The 21,737-nt window shown below is 35.3% G+C and overlaps 6 protein-coding genes and 1 pseudogene across 6 annotated transcripts; 3 read left to right on the top strand and 4 right to left on the bottom strand.

The window, feature by feature from the left end:
• The first annotated feature begins 480 nt into the window (after positions 1 to 480).
• On the top strand, positions 481 to 2,723 carry LOC130498844 (patatin-like protein 1; annotated as a pseudogene).
• Positions 2,724 to 4,510: 1,787 nt separating this feature from the next.
• On the top strand, positions 4,511 to 6,885 carry LOC108822620 (patatin-like protein 3). Its single transcript, XM_018595746.2, has 7 exons — positions 4,511 to 4,908; positions 4,988 to 5,190; positions 5,289 to 5,475; positions 5,545 to 5,706; positions 5,804 to 6,106; positions 6,283 to 6,458; positions 6,567 to 6,885. The coding sequence occupies exons 1-7, from the start codon at positions 4,768 to 4,770 to the stop codon at positions 6,631 to 6,633; spliced, it is 1,239 nt and encodes a 412-aa protein (XP_018451248.1). The 5' UTR covers positions 4,511 to 4,767; the 3' UTR covers positions 6,634 to 6,885.
• A 421-nt stretch (positions 6,886 to 7,306) lies between these two features.
• LOC108822628 (methionine aminopeptidase 1D, chloroplastic/mitochondrial) lies at positions 7,307 to 9,054 on the bottom strand. Its single transcript, XM_018595759.2, has 7 exons — positions 8,892 to 9,054; positions 8,696 to 8,765; positions 8,389 to 8,617; positions 8,108 to 8,311; positions 7,873 to 8,024; positions 7,687 to 7,784; positions 7,307 to 7,601 (listed from the first exon to the last, which is right to left on the bottom strand). The coding sequence occupies exons 1-7, from the start codon at positions 8,998 to 9,000 to the stop codon at positions 7,408 to 7,410; spliced, it is 1,056 nt and encodes a 351-aa protein (XP_018451261.1). The 5' UTR covers positions 9,001 to 9,054; the 3' UTR covers positions 7,307 to 7,407.
• Positions 9,055 to 9,809: 755 nt separating this feature from the next.
• Positions 9,810 to 11,267, bottom strand: LOC130508353 (calcium-binding protein CML19). The gene is made up of 7 exons (XM_057003812.1): positions 11,112 to 11,267; positions 10,859 to 10,988; positions 10,734 to 10,770; positions 10,627 to 10,654; positions 10,378 to 10,530; positions 10,178 to 10,280; positions 9,810 to 10,070 (listed from the first exon to the last, which is right to left on the bottom strand). The coding sequence occupies exons 1-7, from the start codon at positions 11,112 to 11,114 to the stop codon at positions 10,006 to 10,008; spliced, it is 519 nt and encodes a 172-aa protein (XP_056859792.1). The 5' UTR covers positions 11,115 to 11,267; the 3' UTR covers positions 9,810 to 10,005.
• A 233-nt stretch (positions 11,268 to 11,500) lies between these two features.
• LOC108819142 (red chlorophyll catabolite reductase, chloroplastic) lies at positions 11,501 to 12,879 on the bottom strand. The gene is made up of 2 exons (XM_018592136.2): positions 12,499 to 12,879; positions 11,501 to 12,227 (listed from the first exon to the last, which is right to left on the bottom strand). Exons 1-2 carry the CDS (start codon positions 12,847 to 12,849, stop codon positions 11,607 to 11,609), a joined length of 972 nt encoding a protein of 323 aa, XP_018447638.1. The 5' UTR covers positions 12,850 to 12,879; the 3' UTR covers positions 11,501 to 11,606.
• A 1,065-nt stretch (positions 12,880 to 13,944) lies between these two features.
• LOC108843464 (heat stress transcription factor B-1) lies at positions 13,945 to 15,540 on the bottom strand. The gene is made up of 2 exons (XM_018616666.2): positions 14,916 to 15,540; positions 13,945 to 14,758 (listed from the first exon to the last, which is right to left on the bottom strand). Exons 1-2 carry the CDS (start codon positions 15,132 to 15,134, stop codon positions 14,144 to 14,146), a joined length of 834 nt encoding a protein of 277 aa, XP_018472168.1. The 5' UTR covers positions 15,135 to 15,540; the 3' UTR covers positions 13,945 to 14,143.
• Positions 15,541 to 20,068: 4,528 nt separating this feature from the next.
• On the top strand, positions 20,069 to 21,735 carry LOC130508729 (uncharacterized; the record flags this gene model as incomplete). Its single annotated transcript, XM_057004382.1, has 7 exons — positions 20,069 to 20,433; positions 20,525 to 20,563; positions 20,647 to 20,795; positions 20,942 to 21,017; positions 21,132 to 21,423; positions 21,530 to 21,636; positions 21,717 to 21,735. Coding segments are annotated over exons 1-7 (879 nt in total), but the record flags the coding sequence as incomplete, so codon positions are not given.
• Positions 21,736 to 21,737: the final 2 nt, after the last annotated feature.

The following is a 21,737-nucleotide window of genomic DNA, read 5'->3' on the forward strand; positions in this document are numbered from 1 at the left end:
AAATATTACTGGAAAAAGGAAAACAAAAAAAGCTAATTTTGAGATCATCTTCTCCACGAATTGACAGATGCCTTTAAAATAAGTCCGGATAGTGGACCTTGAGGAAAAATTTGTCGTATCAAATCCAAAAAGATCCAAATTCAGTTTTTGAAGTTTTGGATGCAGAATTCGTTGGCTGATTCTTTAATGCAAAGTCCACAAAGCAAATATTCAATCTGGATTAAGATTTATAATATGCAGTTACTCCCCGTAAATTAAGCTTATGACAGGTCAAGCTCGATGACACTGAAGATTGTATATAAAAAAAAAAAAAAAAAGAACTACAATCCTGATTAGCTCGAAATTTATGAAGAAAAGTCTGACCAAATAAAATTGTTTCTTAGAATCTCTGACACGTAAAAAATTTTGCATTATATATATATATATAAACATTCAAGAAAAACATACCATTGACGCATCAATCTTCACGTCCAAAATATTCACCAAATTTTATTTATAATCATCTTTTTTTTTAATAAATAAGATCGTTCAACTATCATGGACTCGTGCAAGAAAAACTTACCGCCGTCTTGCGGATCACTCGTAACCATCCTCAGCCTCGACGGCGGTGGAGTCAGAGGAATTATGGCCGGAGTGATCCTTGCGTATCTAGAAGAGCAGCTTCAGGTTTTGTATCTATTGATTATATGTTATATGCTTTTTTTTTTCAAATATATATGCCATATTACAATATTAAATATACATAGTTCAACTACATAATTTTCAAAGATATAACAGCAGAATAAGATTTTATAGATTACTTACAAGATAGTCAATGAAATTCTTTTTTCTGGTTATATTTTCGAGCCATATTGTTCAATTTTGCCGGTAATATATAAGGCGCTCGATGGAGAAGACATGAGGCTAGCAGATTACTTCGACGTGGTAGCCGGAACTAGCACCGGTGGCCTCATTACGGCCATGTTAACTGTACCAGACGAGAACGGACGTCCTCGGTTCGCGGCCAAAGACATTGTTCCGTTTTATCTTCAACATTCTCCCAAAATATTTCCACAGCCCGGGTAAGCAAATATTACACAGTTATATATCACAAACGCCATTCACAAATTTTACAACTTAATAAACGTATATGCTCCACACAAATAAAAATAAATAATAACACTAGTAGAGGACAATCGTTGTATTTTACCTTGCCGTTTATATTTTACAATTTACAATGATATATGACTTTGTTTTCTTATGCCTTTTCTCAAAAGAAAAAATAAAACAATGATATGACAACAAACTTAGTTACTGGGACAATGTATTTTAAAAAATCAAAACAAAACACTGTACGTTGTAAATTTCAACGTAAACGTGTTTAAAAAGCTTGTAATTTCTAGAAATAAAATTACAACGAAAGATTAATTTTGGAAATTTTATTTCATTTTCTAACGAACACTTTTCATTTATATCAAATTCCACGTTGAGATATATAAAAGACATATGCAGACGAATGTTTTCTCTGATACCAAAGCTTCCAAAGCTTTTGTCTGGCCCAAAATACGATGGAGTGTATCTACGGAATCTACTAAATAATCTTCTTGGAGAGACAAGACTCCACCAGACAGTCACAAACGTTGTCATACCTACCTTCGACATGAAGAAACTACAACCCACCATCTTCTCCTCTTACCAGGCAATTTTCTACTCATGTCTCTTCTTAACATAACACGTATATAAACTATAGAATCAAAATTTATTGTTTCATCAACATCAAGCTAATTAAGTAGCTAACAGTAATAGTTAACTTTCTTTGTAACGTCTTCTTGAAGGCATTGGCTGACCCTAGCTTGGATGTCAAGATATCAGACATATGCATTGGCACATCGGCTGCTCCTACTTACTTTCCTCCTCATTACTTTATCAATGAAGATATTAAAGGCAAGACGTCTGAGTTTCACCTAGTTGATGGCGGAGTTACTGCTAATAATCCGGTAACACACAACATTTTTAGCAGTTTCTAGATACTGGAAAAATCGAAGAAGAATGCAAAAAAAACATTTTTTACTTTATTCATTAGGTTTCATTTTGCATATTTGGGGAGTATTTAGTCAGATACGTGTTAAGACATGTAACTAATTTTATTTGTGTTTGGTTTTGCTATAGACTCTGCTGGCCATGACAGCTGTCACTAAGCAGATCGTGAATGATAATCCTGACATGGGTGAGCTCAAGCCGTTAGGTTACAACAAGTTTCTCGTTGTGTCGATAGGAACAGGGTCTGCACAAAAGGAGGAGAAGTATAGCGCAAAAAAGGCTGCAAAATGGGGAATCATATCTTGGTTATATGACAATGGATCTGCTCCTATACTAGACATTACCATGGAATCAAGCCGCGACTTAGTTGATTTTCCACAGTTCTGTTGTGTTCAAAGCCCGACAATCCGAGGACAAGTATCTCAGAATTGATGTGAGAGCGTGAGAGCGACACATGAACATAAATTAAAATTTGTTACTAATAATTTAATTTACGCAATTTTTATGAGTCAAACTGTTTGCAGGATGATACATTGAAAGGAGATGCAAGCTCTATGGACTTAGCAACAAATCCCAATTTAGAGAATCTTGTGATAAATGGAGAGAAGATGCTGAAAAACAGAGTTGCGCAAATGAACATCGACACTGGTCTATATGAACCTGTTCCTGGAAATGTCACCAATGAGCAAGAGCTCAAGAGGTAAAATTCAAATTTTGTTGAATCGATTTCTTGGATCAAATGTCATCGCATCGTAGTAATGGTTAAAATGCAGGTTTGCGAAAATGCTCTCGGATGAAAGGAAACTAAGGATGCAAAGCGACGAGACACGTAAAGTTTCATCAATTGAATTAAGCTTGATGATCGCTCGTGCTTTGTGTGATTTGGTGCATGAATAATATAATCTGTAAAAAATACAAATAACAGTAGTAAGAATAATTTGCTGTACGACGGTTTTGTGTGTGTTTGCCTTCTTTTGATAATGAAGTTACGCTAGTTTCATTATATTCAACACATATCAAAGTGGACAATCCTATGACTTTATATATAATCATTACAAAAAGATGTCGCTTTCTTTAGAAAATGTTCAGTGTTCAACGTTCATAAGAAAACTCATATATATGTGTTACACGCCAAAGCCTGTTAATTAATCGTATCTATTAAAACGGTCATAAGAAACTCATATGTGTGTTACACGCCAAAGAGTATTAATCATACATATTATCACATAATTAGGTAACTAATTAAGAAATTAAAGGTCAATTAAAGGAGATTAGATACGTGAAGAATTGCACAAAGAGGGTCAGGGTGTCAAGGGTAAGATAACATTGGAATCAAATTTGTATTATTCTTGTAATTAACGTGTAAAAACATCTGACGTACAGCCGGATATAATGGTCTCACAACGTGGACCATGGATACATATTGTACTACTTGTCACGCATCGACAGAGCCAAATTCTGTAAATCGATTTAATAGTTGATTGTTGGACACTTGAGCTTCAACATAATGAAAAAATTTATATAGTTGTCGTAAGCAAAAATGCATTACTTTGAACATATATTTCTTTCTTTTTTTAAAAAAAAAAATCTGGACCTTAGATATAAATGTAACTTTGATGTCATAGTATTCTATCTTAAGTAAATACTATGCAAGCAGATCATTCTACTTTTTTGCTAATTTCACCCTTGATATATGATATAACATTATATTATATTGTTTTTTCAAATTGTTAAAAAAAACAGTTTTGAAACATATATAATACTATATATATGATATATAATATATATTATATATTGTTATTATATATTGTTAATATTATATATAATATAATACTATAACATATATAATATTATATGATATATTCGATGGTTATTTCAACTCCCAAGTCTACTTTTGGAAATAATATATAAATTTCATGAGGAAAAAAGATCATTCCGCATAGTGCACTCATAAAAGTTTCATGACTAACCGAAACCATTTTAAATCCATAATTCAGGCCAGTTTTAATGTTTCGTGTAGCGGTTACATTTGCTTGAAAGTGTGGTTCTCGTTGTCTCTATCCGTAAATATTTTTATTGGACAATCACATTCCCCAGTTTTCCTATGTTAGTTCTGTTGGTAAAATTTCTCATATAGATTGCTTAAGAATCCTGATTTAAGCCTCAAACAAAACAATAATAGCAAGTCCAGGATGGTAACCCAAAAAAAAGAACATAAAGTAGGCAAGGAAGAGTCTCATAATTTCTGAGCACTGATGAATAAAATAGATCCCATAAAAATGAAAATGTTTACGAGTAGCGGATTACCTTCAGCTATTTATATATAAATTTTTTTGATACATATATGCACATATCTTCAGGTGACTTTTGCTCATAATTTGTGTGCACATATATATGTCAATTAACTGTTTTTATGGAAAAACAGTTGTCAATTAGTTTTCTTGTTTTTCAAAATAGAAGTATGTGCGTAACGTGACATGCTACATAGTAACCATAAGTGTAACTTCCAAATCAAGAAATCTCTCATTAGCTTCACACAAAAAATCCAACACTAAAGTGGCTTTAACATATACATCTCGTTCTATAAATATGGGTTTGTGTTTCACCCGTAACGGTAGTTCTACGTGTTTCATCACATTTATAACCATCCCCGTCTTGACAACAGGAGAAGTTAACCACTTACCGAGAAGACATAATAAGCTTTGTTTTTAGATTATTAAAAAGGAAACTAGGAGATAAAAAAAAATCATGGCTTTCTCTTCGGAAAGAAGATCATGTTGTCTTCCTCCTTCATACGGACAACATGTGACGATCCTTAGCATCGACGGTGGTGGAGTCCGTGGGATCATTCCCGGTATTATCTTAGCTTACCTCGAATCACAACTCCAGGTATGTCTACCTTGAATCTTAATAAGTGTTCTTTTCTCAATTTGATAGTATAACATTAAATTAATGTAATGTTACATAGGAATTGGATGGTGAGGAGGCAAGACTTGTGGATTACTTCGATGTCATATCTGGGACGAGCACAGGAGGTTTGATAGTGGCAATGTTAACCGCACCGGAAAAAGACGTCAAAACAAGCAGTAACCGCAACCGCCCTTTGTTTGCGGCCAAAGAAATCGTCCCTTTTTATCGCAAACATTGCCCTAAAATCTTCCCACACCCGCGGTAGGTGCCTTTTGCGTTTGCATTTGCGTTTGATCTGGCAACTCAAGAGTCTTGAGTAATCTGATAACTAAAACATGCTAACTTCTAAAAACGTGCAGAGGGGCGTTTGCCTGGGCTCAGATCCTGGTGAGACTTGTACGAGGACCAAAGTACAACGGAAAATACCTAAGAAAAGTAATCGAAGATTTCTTGGGAGGCACGAGACTAACTCAAACTTTGACAAACGTTGTCATACCTTGCTTCGACATCAAGAAACTCCAACCGGTTATCTTCTCTTCTTACCAGGTAATTAAACACCAATATCAATACATACGTAGTTGCATCACTTTTATTGATTCAATGTTTCAAATATAGGCGAAGAATCGTCGAGTTACTGACGCTAAGATATCAGATATATGCCTAAGCACATCAGCCGCACCAACTTATCTCCCGGCTCATCGATTCACTAATGAAGACAGTGAAGGAAACAAATATGAATATAACCTTATTGACGGTGGTATCGCTGCCAATAACCCGGTATAAAATATTAACTTAGATGAGATTCCAACGTAAAATCTTAATTATCAATCGGTCATCATGTTGTGTATTATATTTATTTATATGTTTTTTGTAGACGTTGTGTGCTATTGCGGAAGTGACAAAGCAGATAGTGAAGAAGAATCCAGCAATGGGAGACATGAGCCCATTGGATTACACGAGGGTTGTGGTGATATCGCTTGGGACAGGTTCGATAAGGAATGAAGAGAAGTATGATGCGATAATGGCGTCAAAATGGGGACTGGTGAGTTGGATCTGTGCAGATGGTTCGAGTCCAATTATTGATTGTTACAATGAAGCCATTCAAGACATTGTTGATTACCAAAGCTGTGTCGTTTTCCAAGCTCTTCATTCCGAGACCAATTATTTACGTATCGATGTGAGTCTCTTCCCTTTTGCGTGACCTTTCTTTCGATCTTGTTACAAAATTAGGATAATTTTAATAATCTATTTTAAAGAAAAAAAATTCCAAGGAAAATATTTAAATTACTAAAAAAAATCTCTGTACAAGGCAAAACATTCTGTAGCTATTAAAAACAACCTTTTCTATTACAGGACGATACGTTGAAGGGTGACATAGGATCAGTGGACATATCGACAGAAAAGAACATGGATGATCTTGTTCAAGTTGGTAGAGCTTTATTGAAGAAAAATGTATCTCGTGTCAATCTCGAAACTGGCCATTACGAACCCATCCCTGATCACGTTACCAACGAAGAAGCTCTCAAAAGGTTCATTATTTCTTTTCTTTTAATATTTAAAAGAGAAACCAAGTTTACTACTTTATATAGTTACAATAGTTTTAACTTGTAAACCACTGCTAATTTAATTAATTACAGGGTTGCAAAGATTCTGTCAGAAGAAAGGAAACTCAGAGAATCAAGATATCTTAAACTCAAGACCTGATTTTATAGTTGTTACCCAGAAACAATCTATAAAACTCATTGTTTGTATCTGTTTGTGCGACTTACATAAATTCACTTTACTTTGGGGAAAATGATCATTTAAATCCTCAACTATTTGAAATCAGCAAGTTTAATCCCGAACTATCACTTGCATGATTTTATTCCTCAACTAATAGTTGATTTGGCAAATTAGTGACCGAAAAAGTCAACCGTAAAGTCATAAACGATTCTCGTTAGTTTTATATCAATTATCTCCGCCAATGAACTTGAAAACCTCGAAATCTCCAAATTTAAATCTTTAACTCACGTAAAGACGATTTTTCGTGACGAAAAAATGGTTTCCGGTGATATTTGTTTCCATGATTGCACCGGATTTTTTCTTTTTTTTTTCACCGGACATCGCTTTCCGTCAGCAGAAATCATTTTCACTCAAAATTAAAGATTTGAATTTAAAGATTTCGAGTTTTTCAAATTCAATGAAGGAGACAATTAATATAAAATTAACGAGAATCGTTTATGACTTCACAGTTGACTTTTTCGGTCACTAATTTGCCAAATCAACTGTTAGTTGGAGAATAAAATCATGCAAGTTATAGTTCGGGATTAAACTTGCCAATTTCAAATAGTTGGGGATTTAAATGCCTATTTTCCCCTTTACTTTGTGAGCAAAAGAATATTTGAATATCAGAATATATGAATATGGTTTTCATACATACCAAGTTGGCTTTTTGCGTTACATTCCAATAAAAGATCAATTTGAGAATCAATTTTTTTCTTAACAGACGGTTAGAATCTCAGCTCCATCTTTGGTAATAAGAATGGTATGCTCGAATTGCGCAGAGAGGCTAGCATCTTCTGTTACCACGGTCCAATTATCATCCCACATAACCGGTTTTCTGCTTCCTATGGTAAGCATTGGTTCAATAGTGAAGGTTTGATTCAAGACCATACGTCCAGCTTCATTGTTCCCTGTGGAATAAAATGTGAGTTCAAAAGTTTCAAAACTATGCTAATGGTGGTCACAGAGCAATTCAACAACAAGAACAAAACTTACGAAAGTGAAGAACAACAGGATCAGCATGGAAGACACGTCCAATACCGTGGCCTACAAATTCTCTAACCACTCCATACTTATGCTTATCTGCATGCTCACTTCATAAACATTTTGATTTTTTTCAATATGTAGTAGATGAATAAAAAAATTCTAATAATTGCTTAAAGAAATAAAAAAATCTCTTACTGAATGATTTTGCCAATTTTCTTGTACTCAACACCAGGACCACATATCGATATGGCTTTGTCAAGAGACTCTTTAGTCACCTGAACAAGCTTTTTAGCTTTCTCGTCGACATCACCACAGAAGAAAGTAGCTGAAGTATCACCGTGATAGCCCTGTAGATAGAGAGAGAGAGTAGACACCAACGTCATAAGTAATGGAACTTGACTTGGTGAAAAGAAGAAGAAGAGAGCTTTACGTTCAAATAAACAGTGACATCAATGTTGATTATATCTCCATCCTCAAGCGGTCGTGAATCAGGGATGCCATGGCAAATGCACTCATTCACAGACGTGCAAACACTTTTAGGGAAACCTCCGTAGCCAAGAGGCGAAGGATAAGCTCCGTTCTCTATAATCATGTTGTGAACCGCTTCATCAATCTCATCTGTCGTCACACCCGGCTGCCAAAACAGAACAACAGCGTATATATAACACAACTTCAAAGCAATGAACTTTGGTCCTCCCATCCCACACTAACCTTAACCAAAGTCCCAGCGTATTCACGAACTCTAGCTGCGAGCCTCCCAGAAGCTCTCATCCTCGCTATACCTTCCTTGTCGTGAATCTCAAGCCCACTTGAGATTCCGGGGACTTTAAAAGACTCAACGTAAGGAGGTTTGGTTATATGGGCAGGGACAGGGCGACGTGGAGACACGTTTCCTGGTTTCAGACGTTTTCTCTTCCCATCAACAACTTCATCTACGTTTCTATAGACAAGGCAGCAGCAACAAAGAAAGTTAACAAAACAGAGTCCAATGCTAAAACAGAGTATACAAACAGAGTACCTTGTATTAAACAGAAGATTGGTTAATCCCGAAAAGGTCCTTGATAATTGCATCGAAACATGCCTTCTTCCTGTATAAATTAGCAATATGGGAACTCTAAAGTTTTAATCTTTTTTTGCTAATAAAAAAAAACTCTGCTCAGCTAACGAACTAGAAGTAGAAGAACTGAAGAAGTATGAAGAGAGAGAGAGAGGACCTGAATGGAAGCGGAAGAGATGGGGAAGAGGCTGCGTTGATCGAATAGAGTTGTTGTTTCCGAGAAAGGAAGAGATGATTCTTGGTTGCAGAGATTTCGCGGTCGCCATTTTGTAAACTTCACGGCGGCTAGCTTTTGTTTACCCGGTTCGCCGTAGCCACTTACTTTCTTTTTTATTTGATTTTTAATTATGACTAGAAGAAGAAAATAATAATGGGCTTTTAATGGGCTTAGCTATCTCACCCAAGATGGGTGCTACATTACGCGCTGTTATGTTTCTGAACCCTCCCCCTATGCAAGATCATTGGTTTGACTAGTATTGGAAAAGACATGGTGAAATGAGTAAATAGCTCAAACTTTCTTATTAGCTCTAGTGCAAGAAAGTTTCATAACTAAAATAGAGAGCCTATTTTATTCAGCAAATATAGTCAAAATTCCTTATACAACACCAAAATACTTGACTAAGGTCTAAACACTTTACAACCATATCAAAAACAACAATCTCTTGTATGAATACTACCATGTAAGATATCTTTTATGTGAATTGGTCATAAACTAGGCAATACATATAGAATGTTAGGAGATATAATTCGCACATTTAAACTCTATTGAATCAAAGAACATTCATATTAGAAAAGTGTATGCAACTCCAGCCCAACCATGTTTTTCTACTAAAGATTCAAATTAGTACAAAAGTAATATGATCAAGTTATAACCCTTTTCAATAAAAAAACCTAAATATATACACAAGACCCAGACTTCATTCCAAACTCAAATTTTTCTTGTTCTCATTCTTTTTCTACCAAAAAAGTGGTAAAAACATTTTCATTGTTAGATGCATAAGATTCCTTTAAGCACCGAATACATTTCCTATATTGTTTTTGAGTTTATACAAACAGGTCATATGATATGATGATGTGATTAATATTATATACATAGATATGGCGCAGAGGCATAAAACAAATATGAGACATTTGACATGTTCTCAATAATGGATGTAATTACATCATTACATTTTTATTCTCAAAACACACTTCAAACTGCTTTATTTACGACAAATCAGTTTTTTATATAATCGCAGTGAGTAACTTAGTATATTCAACAAGCAATACTATTAGTAGCCGTAAGAAGTTCTCCTCATCATCTTCATGAACTCCTCCAAACTAACTTCTCCATCTTCTGTGTTGGTTAAGACAGAGACAAATTGGTGTTTAAGTTGGTTCCATTGAATCACAACAACAAAAATTAAAACGTTACGTGATTAGAGAACATATGTTTTCACTTACTATCACGATCAGCTTCTTCAATCATTTCTTCTATCTCATTATCTGTGAAATTTTCTCCTAGCTCCTTCGCAATCTGCTTTATATCGTGAGGTGAAATCTTTCCCTAAAATATTCAACAATTTGACAAGTCAAACACCGTGACATTACTCCAAACAGAAAAAATAAACCACTTGGAAAAAGATATAGGTTTGGATTATAACATTGTTGTCGTGATCAATGATCTTAAATGCTTTAGACAATTCATCTGTAGAGTCTCGTTCTCCGAATTTAGTTGTCATCATATGCACAAACTCTTCGAAATCTATTGTTCCACTATTATTTTTATCCACCTCTGCCATCAGTTCGTTTATTTGCTACACACATTAACAACAAAAAAAATATACAAAATAAGTGAAATATTATCATATATATAGAAAGAGGGAAAACTATAGTTTTCATAGAAAACCAACCTCATTAGTCATCTCAAACCCCAGAGACCTGTAAGCAGATGATGATAATCTTCTTAGTGCTAACTACAACTCGAAGAAGTAGGAAAGGGAAGAAAATTGCCACTAACCTCATAGCAACGTTGAGCTCGCGAGCATCGATGCTACCTACATATGAAATGATGATGGACTTACTAAATCGTGTACTTCTGATATAGAACTGTGCTAACCAGATATAAGGTTTAATAATAGTTACCTGAACCGTCTATGTCGAAGAGATCAAAGATTTCTCTAATCTCTCTTCTCTTTTGATTGGTCAATCCATAAGTCTTCCCTTTAGGTTTCAGACCTCTTCTGAACTGTACTGCTCCGGACATAAAACTAGCCTGCCGGGAAAGAGAAAAACATAACCGGTGAACAGAGTAAGCAGAAGAATCTAAACTGTTTCTGTATTTGAAAAAGATCAAGACCTAAGGAACAATCAAGAAAACCAAAAACAAAACACTAACCATTTCTTGTGTGGTTGACGAATAGGATGATATGATCAGACAGATAGATTTGAATCGATGAAATGTTTATAATTTGGTCTTCGATGAGATAATGATGACCAGAGATGACTAGACTTCTTGTCTGATTATGAACTCTTTTGAAAGCGATTAGCATCAAGACTTTAAATTGTGCACGTTTTTGTTAAATAACTGATATATTGGCGCTAAAAACAAAACCTTCGTTGATGTGTATATGTCTCTTCGAATCAGATACTCAAAACAAATATTTGACAAGTAAACGTATTTTATAACATTATCTAGAGACTAGAGGACACAGCGATTGTGTAAACTCAGCGATTGTAAACATCAATGGAGTAAACGTTTTCACAAGCTGCGTTATGTGGAGACTGTTGTACGAACGCTATTTACTTCTAAGGTTTTATAAAGATATTGTTGAAGTTGTATATTATTAGTACAATGACGATAATTAGCTAAGTCTTTAACTGATATAATAATCTAGAGAACCCCGAAAGCTTCTTTGATAGCGTGTATAACACGCGAAGAAACTTCTTCTCCAAACATTCTCGGAAACTGTAAATCCAAATCTTCCTCTATGCTCTTCCTTCTGAAGCTTTTATCTCTTCTTTCCAACTCCAACTTCTCTTCTTCTCCCAACACTCTCTTCTCTCCCTCTTCCTCCTTCGCGCAACGCGACAGCCAAACCTCAAGGACTTGCTTAGCAGCTGGACTCACATGCTCCCTCAAAATCTCCTCCAGCCTCTCCCCTTCCTCCGCGTCGATTTTAAGCATGGAAGCAGTTGGAGAGAAAGCAGAGCGGACAAAGAGAGAAGGCGAGACGTAGGGTTTGATCTCGGGAAGCTTGAGGAGTGACTGGCGATGAGTATCGAGAGCGGTGTCTTGGTAATATGTCTCGAGATAGCCAGGGTGACGAACAAGGTCTTTGCGATGAGGGAGGTCGAGGATGAGAACGAGCGACGTGGGACTGCTCTGTATGAGTTCGACCACAAAGTTTGGAGCTTCTGTTGAGGTGTTTAGGAATGCAGAGATGCTTGTTATGTTGAGTGACACTCCTGTCGGAATCTTGACGTGTATCCAACTTCCTATAACAAAATCAATCTACAAAAAAAAAGAAAAAAACAGAGCAATAAAAAAAAAGACATTATTTATCAAAAAGAATAAAAAAAGACATTATTACATGTTTCAGTTCATTACAGAACTGAAATGTGGTTCTACCTGAATCATACAACTGAAACTATAAAACCAACATGCAGAACACATTAAGATTCGGTTCAAAGACATGCAATCTCCTTATAACCTAATCATGATTAACATCCAAATCTCAAACCCTAAAAAACAGAGGAACCACCTATGCTAGTAAAATGCGTACCGGAGAAGATTTCTCGCCGGATCTGATGTGAAGAGACGCTTCGGCGGAACCGTTAGGGTTCTTGAAGTTCCGTACATCCGGAGGGAGGGTACAGGGAAGGAGTTGCGAGTGGAGGCGATCCTCCAACGTCGACATGAGATCAGCCATTAGAGCCCTGCGCGTGGGCGAGACGTATGGAAACTCCATGAATTTCTGACGGAGAAGATCGTTTTGATGATCATCCATGGACTGGAATTGAGCTCGGACAGTGAGTGTCTTTGAGAATCGCGACGGTTTTGATCGTATCGAAGTTAACGGCGAGAGAAAAGGCGGAGACGAAGAGTAGAGAGTGTTGCATAACATCATCGGCATCTTTTCTTTATATGTGGCTGTGAGTAGTTTCGAGAATTTCTTCTTTATATTACACGCTTATTTTAGAATTATTTATGAAAAATGTTTTTTTGTCATCTACGAAAACTAATCACATATTGATAGAGTGTATTAGTATACATGTTATACATTTTTTAAAGATACAAAAAAATTAATCTAATAATTAATGAACATAAAATTAGTATATTTGTGTTTATTACTAAAGTAATCCGTTTATTTGTGTTTATTACTTTATTTTTATTCTAAAGTAGAATAGAATTTAAACCAAACCACATTTTATTACAAAGTTACTTTATTTTGAAAGAAAACATAGAATTTCATATATGAGATGCTGTAAATACACTAGACCGGACTTGTTTGATTATGCATGCGTGAATTACATAAAGGTAAACATAGAAGATACCATATTATTACATTTAAGATATTTTCTAATGCCATTTGAGAGTTAGTGTTTGGTAGTGATTTCTAGTAAATGACGTAGAGACTCTTGGCGAGACTGAAGCGCGACTTAATTGGGCACTAACGAATATACTTTTCATATATTCCGTCTGGAAAACGTTTATTATGTAAGAAAATTGGTGAAGGGACAAGATTTTAGAATATATATATTCTTACAGAATTTTAGTTTACTATAAACTGGTTGTTGTAGAGCTGGTTGACATATTTTTCTCAGCATCAACTAATTTTTATATAATCTCATAGCATTTTCTTGTTGGAATTTGAACGTCATGTGTTATGTAAGAGTTTGGTATTTCTCCAATTTACATTTTCTCCGATACAGTCTAGTGTCTTTGTTGTCGACTTTTCTAACAATTTTTATGAGAATACTCCACGGGTTACGTAAAAACACGGAAACTACCTACTAATTGCAAGAGAAGTAGTCAAGTTCTATTCACCGAGAGAAAATAAATAAATAAATGTTTTCTTTGTCAAATCCTTTTCCTCTTTGAAGTTTCAACTTTCAGCATGACATTGGACCAAATCTTTTTTTTTGTGCAACTCATTGGACCAAATCTAGGCCATGGTTTTACATTAGCTATGAGTTTTAATAGAGAAAGAAAAATACACACACAATACTAAAATCCGAAACGTCCGTCTTATTTTTTTCAACCGTATATAATACATGAAAATCCATTTGTAACATAAAAATAAAAATCTTCCTTACGGAAAATTATAAAATCATTAAGACTTTAGCTTTCTTTTTCTATTTCAACGTCAATGACGTGTCACACGCTTGTTTGAACAGTCTCTTACAAGTCATCCTTTTTTGTTTTGTTTAGTTGCAGACTTTGCTGCTCTTCCACAACGGCGCGTGAAAGTCCACGTTCTTTATCTCCGTCATACGGGACCCACCCACCACGAAATTCTTCTCATCCCGGCCCCTCTTCTTTCTCTCTCCTTTCACCCACACCCCGAACAGTTTCAACCCTTCACCTACCACCCCCTTCTCCTCCTCCACGCCGTCTCCGCCGCAACCTTCCTCCACCGTCGTTCTGGACCTCCCTCCTTTGATCATCTCATCGATCTGCTCCGGTCCCACTTTCATCTGCTCGGTCAAGAACGCTACGAGCTCGTCGCGCTGCCTCTTCGCCGCCGCGAGCTCCGAGCTCAGACTGCTGTTCTCTCGTTTCAGCTTCTCGTTCTCTCCGGACAGATCGGCCACCATGTTCTCCACCGACCCCGGGTGCTTCGACCCCGGCGACGACGTTGAGCTAGACCCGTGATCGTCTCCCGCCGAGTTCGACTCCGACGGCGAGCCAACGACTGCGCATTTCCCCGCCGCGGCGATCACCGATTTCCGCCGGCGTATCTCCGACAGGAGCTCCTCCTGTCCTCTCCGGAAGTTGTCGTTGGCGAACTCCCACTTGTCCGGTACAGTTTTCCGGAAACCCTACAGTTAAAAGACAAAAACATGTGATCAGCTTCTAGAAGCTTTTTTAATTATCCACCAACTACCAATGAATGATTCATTTTAACCAAAATGATTTAATTGAAACACAACAAATGAAAATGACTTTTGAATCGTAATATTGTTTTGTGTGACTCACGTAAGTGTTGAGCTGACGGATGAAGCTCGAGAAGTTGTTATGTTTGAAGTACTGAGGGAGTAGATCTTTAGCGAACTCAGCTGTTTTCCATACGACGAAAGCTGTCCCATCTTCGTTCCATGAAACGACGTCGTCTGTGATCTGATCATCCACTAGCTGGTACGTTTTGCTTAAAAATGGCGCCGGAACAGTTCTATGCGCCGCCATCACCGTCGTCATCTTCGACGAATTTTTTTAATAAAAACTAAAGAAAACAATAAAAAGATGGACTAAATATAATCTAGACAGAAAGAGAAAGAGAAAAATGAAAAATGGGAGGAAAGATTCAGCAACTAAAGAGCAAGAGAGCAGTGAGAAATTCCCAGTCCCAGCAATAGAAGCCTGAGAGGAAGACACGAGAACGGAGGAGATCAGAGTTTCGTTTGGTTTCTTCCATCTAACGGATTATCTGATGGAGGAGGAAGTTGGAGACTACGACCATACTTCGCCGGAGCAAATCAGTGTGTTAATACAAAAGCTAAACCAAAGTTTTAAGTGTATTTTTCTCTCAAAAAAAAGAAGTTCAAGTGTTTTTTTTTTTTCTTCTAAAGTTTTAGCATAGCAACCAAAACTGTTTTTAAGTGTATTTTCTTCGGGAGGGAGGTCAATTATATAACGCATAAAGCTTTATTGATCCTACTGTGGGTCCTACGTATGTAAGAAACAAATAAAAAGAAAAAACGGATGCTTGTTCTAGAAATTCTCAGAAACATCTTTATTTTTTTTAATTTTCATCTCTTAATCAAAATTTGTATAAAGTCTTCTTTTGAGTCATGGCTTTCATCATTTGAATTATGTTTTCATCTTCTCTCCCTTGAATAATTTTCCAGGAAATTATGCCATTAATCATATATGATACATGATCTTTTGTATATGTCATATATATGATGACAAAAAACTAATGTCATATGTAATATAATTTATACTGAATTATGCATAATTTAGTCATTGCTAAAAATGTTATCGCCAATTAAAATAAATACGCACACACAAGAGACGAATAGTATATGTATTCTAGAAAATTTAGAAATTAACAGATTGTAAAGTTTTTTCAAATATGACGGGAGACGACATGATATTTTATTTTTTTTAAACGACTTTGTTTATTTGCCTCTGTGTATTATATTTCTTTTTGAATAATTTAATGTGCCACCTAACACAATTTTGGCTTCAATTCACATTTGGGTACCAATCAGCTTCATTTACCTTTTCCTTTCATTTGTGTATCTTTAGACTAAACAATTCGGATAATATATTTTAAAGTCTCTGAGTCGTGATATTTACAAGTTCTTAAAAACCCATCGACATCTACTGTCTTCATTCTTGGATTTATTTCCAGCACCCTTGGCTTTTTATCCGCTTTATCATTGGGTAAATAATATTAATAATATTCTTCATCAACGACGGTAAGTCCTACCTATCGTGACAGAGTTTAAATCATCGACATCTACGTCTCCATTATTCGATTCATTTCCAACACCTTTTTGGCCTTTAATCTTCTATATCTCACACAAAGGTAGAAAACTAGAGATAGTTGCATGCACATGGTTGATTAAAAAAAGTTATATAACTTGCGAAACTAAGACTTGAATAGTTAGAGAAAAATGGCGCACGCTTGCATAACTATATTTAAAAGCTGCTTCTAGACATTCGTATATATACGGGATCAAAAGATGATATTTTTAGTCAAAAAAGGCGATAACAAATTTGTGAAAAAATGTCGATAGTTGCATGCATGCACATCTCCATTTAAATCTCAAAGTAACACATCGCCATTGAAAATTCATAAAGGTATAACTCTATGGTTTAACCCAGCTTACCAAGACAGCTACAAAAATATACGAGGAGACAAGATCATCGATGGATGTAGCTAGGTTTTTTTTTTTTGATGTTTTTTTTTTTGATGTAGCTAGGTTAGTAAAAAAAAAAAAAAGCTAGGTTAGTATTGGATAATTATTGATTTAAAGCCAGTTCTAAGCATGTGTATGAATCCACCAGAGAAAGTATAGTAGTGTATGATCCCTTTGGAGTTTAGCTTATCAATGATTTCCGATTTCAACTAGCATCCACTTTTGTCAAACCATCTTTGAATTTCCAATGTTTTAGCATCTCTTCGTGTGTATGGCCGAAACAAGGTTCATGATTCAGTAGACTAATCTTTGAGAATTTAATTTTGAAGCTCCACTTATATACAAGAAAATCATAGGTTAATGGCGTTTGTTTAACAAACGTGTAGGCAACTTTTTACTTCGTACTGATAGGACTTCAGTTTTTGCTTTCTTTACCCGAGTTGAAATTATTTTAGACTTTTACACTCTTTCACATTCCTACAAAGAATGATTTATAAGCTTCATTTTTATTTAATTAAGTATTTTGTTCAGCCGTGACAATGCTAAAGAACATTTTTTCCACGCAGAAAAGTCGGAAAGAAACAGCTTGATTTTTTTGTAAAATACTATAGTGTCCAGTTTGACGGTAAACATGAAAATTCTTATCATGTATTAAAAATTCTTCATCAAAAATTGACACAAACTTCTGGTGAACATGAAAATTTTAATGACGTAATTTATTTTTGGCTTATTTTTCAAATAACCAAAAAAGGTAATTAGATTTTTAGTGCGAGATTAGAGAGAGATAGGAAAAGAAATAATGAGATAGATGGTATTTTTGGTTAGATAGTATATTTGTGTTTTTTATGGCTATATGGGCAAATTTCTCTTTAATTTTACTCTGCATTATAAATTTTTGGAATTGCAAATTATTGAACCAATAACATACACACACTAATTTTGCAACGGGTAAAAGAATTCTGGAACCACTAAAGTCAACTAGTAGTCTAGATCATTAATGTTAAACAGCTTGTTTGGTAGTTTTCGATAGGCCTGGACAAGGACAGAATAGTACCATAATTTTTGTTATCTGTTATTTGCTTCATAATTCACAGATATTTGATTTTTTTATTTGATTCATTTTGCAAAAATATGGATATTCGGTTTTTTGGATATCTAATTTATTTTTGATAATTACAAATATTAATTGATATTTACGGATATTTCATCCATTTTTTAATACAAGTACATTAAAAAAATTATACTAATTTAATTTTTAAAGTACTTTTTACATGATAAAAATTCTAAGTACAAAATTAATGAAACTGTATGTTTTATAAATTATTTAAGTTAATATTTACTATCATAAAATAAATGTTTTTAGAAACATTGTATTTTTGTATAAAAAAATTATATTCATTTTTAATCTAATATTTTATATGTAATTTAAAAAATAAAAATTAATAAATTATATGTTAAAATTCGATATTTAATTGTACATATATATCTATTTGTATAAAAATCAGAACATATCAAATATTTGTATCTAAATTTTTTAGTACTTGTGATTTAGTTTTTTTTTAAATGAATATTAATTTTTATTATTTGATTTGTTTCAGAAATTTACGAATATCTAATTTTTTTATATCGAATTGAAGTTGTGGACCATTGTGTTTGGTACTTCAATGGAAAGTTCGAACTCATTTCTAGGTTGTGGTGACATGAGAGAAAATGACCACTTGGGCGAATCAATTGAAGTCAGAGACGAATGGTTATATAATTGTATAACAGTGAAAGATAATTGAAAATACAGGGATAGTTATTGACACGTATGGAGGCCAAAAAAAATATTGACACGTATGTGGAAACATGGATTTGAAACGCAACCCTATTAATATCCACGAATCTTTTTGATGGAACTTGGAATATGAGTCTGGTTGTCATATAATTGCGTTTGTCGAGAATGTTTGAGTTCCACTACTTCCATCATCACTTTTGAACTGTGCTTTCCCATATTCTCTCATCTTAGCTTTTGAGTCGACAAAAACTGTTCATGACCACATCCATAATGCGATAGCTAATTATTTGATGTTTTCAAAAAGAAAACTTACATGAGTCATCAACAACACTTGAAGAAGAAAGCGTATCAACAAATTCGTTTTTGGTTACAAAATAATTAATATATGCTGAATTAAATTTTGTAGTTAATCAACTATTAAATCTATTATATCTAAGTAGCATTTGTGTCAAGTTAGGCCACCTGAAGTTTTGGCATTCTATTTCTATATGTGTATGGATGGCAAAGAGTTAGTTTTAGATCATGACAGAAATGCTCCATATCCAAAGAACATGCCGCTACTGAATAGCTTTAAACAGTATACGCTAGTCCATCTTAGGCTGCATCTTTAGCATTTCTTTGTGATGTGATATATTCTGCATTCAATAGCGCCCTTTGACAACTCATACGTCCCCCTTGGATCAGTGTTTTGCCTTCATAGAAACATGTATGCCATGTAGTATTGGACACAACGGTTTATGTTGGTACTATTTTGTTCTTGGTTTCCTCTATTTTCAGCCAAACTTCCGCATCTTTCTTTAGCTTGTTCTCGAATTCGGAGAGGACAGGATCCACTTAGGCTTTTGTTCCTGTTTTTCTTTTTTTCTCTATCTCTTATAAAATTCAAGAGATGACAATTTATATTTCGCATGTGCTACTGATGATATAATTTACTTATTTGCTGTTAAAGAATGTTTGCTACCAGAGCAATATAGTTTGATCTGGAAAAAAAACTCTAAACCGACATTTAAACCAACAAAGTGGTCCAGAACAAATGCAATTTGATAAGTTCATCAATGAAATAACTATGTATCACATAGGTTAAACGTCGTACGTTGCCACTAAAACTCACCTCAAATTAAAGTGATCAATCACACGTCCTAAAATCTCTTTGGGCCACCACTGGTTTATTATACTACCACTACTACTACCAATTTGTAGTTTATATACACATATACCAAACATTAATACGTGTATATCGTAATACTTAGAAGAATAAAACACGTTTATTCGTGACATATCTCTTTCAAGTTTCAACAACCGATTAATCAAAACAACAATTTTCTCTCAAGAACTTTAAATCTTTGTTCTTTTTTTTTGCAGTTTCCAATTCTCCCCCATTCATATTCATATCATGTGGCTTTCACTCGAGGGGCCCATTTTAAAAGAGAAGCACCGGCCCATTCCAACTTGTTTTTCTTTTTCTACTCCTCTCGACACCTTGTGGATTGTGAAAACAAAAATCTCAAAACCTGTGAAACAGTCAGAAGGTTCCGTGAGCATCGGGCGGTTCAGATTGTTTTCAACTAGTCATCGGAAATAAAACAAAACAGCCAGAGAAAACTTTTTCCCCAATGAGTCTAATTAGGGTTTGTGAGTGAGCTTCAAGGAGGAGGATGTGGCACGAAGCGAGAAGATCGGAGAAGAAGGTGCACGACATGATGGACGCGGCTCGGAAAAGAGCTCAGCGTCGAGCCATCTTCTTAGCTAAACGCCGCGGAGACCCCATCCAATCGATCCAAGCCGTTGGATCCCGCTACAAAATCTTCCGCGATGACGGTCTTTACCAAGCCACCGAGGATCAACAGGGCCTGTAAACAATCATCCCCTTATCTAACCAACTCTCCTTCGATTTTTTATTTATTTATTTTTATTTTATTTCTTATTACGAATTGCTGCATTAGGATACCTTGGAACGGGAAGCAGGATGTTATGATTGATAGGTATTGAAATTAGGTTTAAGCTGTTTGATCGATTTCAATTGAATCGTTTTGTTCATGGTCTCGCTTGTAACAATGGTGTGTAGATTCGATGGGCGAGCTATGCTGGATTTTGTGAGGGAGGCTGGTTCGAGGAGCATAAGGCCACATAAGAAGTCGGAGGAGGAGGAAGAAGTTGAGGAGTTTGTTAATTTTGAGCGTTACCGGGATTTAATTAAGCACCGCCGTAGAGGATGTCGGTACCTTCTTCTTCTACATTCCCTTCATCATATTTGTTTTTTTTTCCAATCATATAATGAAAAGACGATTCAAGGCGAAATCTGAGTAAAAAAAATTGAGATAAAGAGTCAGTTGGGATAAATGCTTCGTACTGTTGAACAGTTTCTGATGGGGAGGGTTTGCTACACGTCAGTCAAGAACTTGAGGCCAAACTTGCTGCTCCCTTCCTTGGAACAAAGTGCGTTTTCAACTTTAATCTTCAAGATTATGATTACGAACAAAAAGCTCGATTCTTTTAATCCTTATTGATCTTCTAGTTAATGTGAACTTCCTTTTTATGTACTTTTGTTAGACCACAACAAGCTCAACCACCTGCAAACAAAGGCACGTATTCACAGGTTGGATTTTCGTATGGTGGAAACGGGAAAGAGGCGTTGTTTGATGCGGAGGAAGATGATGATGACGACGATGATGATGGGGATGAGGAGGAAGATTTCGACAGTAATGACAGCGAAGACGAAGGGATGGAAGCAATTGCGAAACAGTTTGGCGTTAAGCGGTATGGGTGGCTCGTTTATATGGATAAGAAGGCGAAAGAGGAAGAGAAAAGGCAAAAGGAACTTATCAAAGGAGATCCTTCAGTTGTAAGTTGCGAGGCTCATTTTGATTTGTGAAGGTTGTACCTTATTTTTGTCTTGCTTATCTAACTGATGGTGAACGTGGATGAAATCAAAATTCATGAAAATGTAGAAGAAGCTAAGTCGAAAGGAAAGAAGGAAGGTTTCTAGGATAGAGAGGGATAGAGAAAGAGAAACTTCAAGGTTTGGAAGACACATGATGCAGCATGATCCCTACAGGTAGGATAGTACAATATAGAAAAATGGAGAGTTAGTTGTTTTTTTTTTAACTCACTTGAATGGTGTTTTTAATTTCACAGGGAGTCTCGAAGGAGTCCTAC

The sequence above is a fragment of the Raphanus sativus genome, chromosome 2 (genome assembly GCF_000801105.2).
Source record: "Raphanus sativus cultivar WK10039 chromosome 2, ASM80110v3, whole genome shotgun sequence".
Classification (NCBI taxonomy): domain Eukaryota; kingdom Viridiplantae; phylum Streptophyta; class Magnoliopsida; order Brassicales; family Brassicaceae; genus Raphanus; species Raphanus sativus.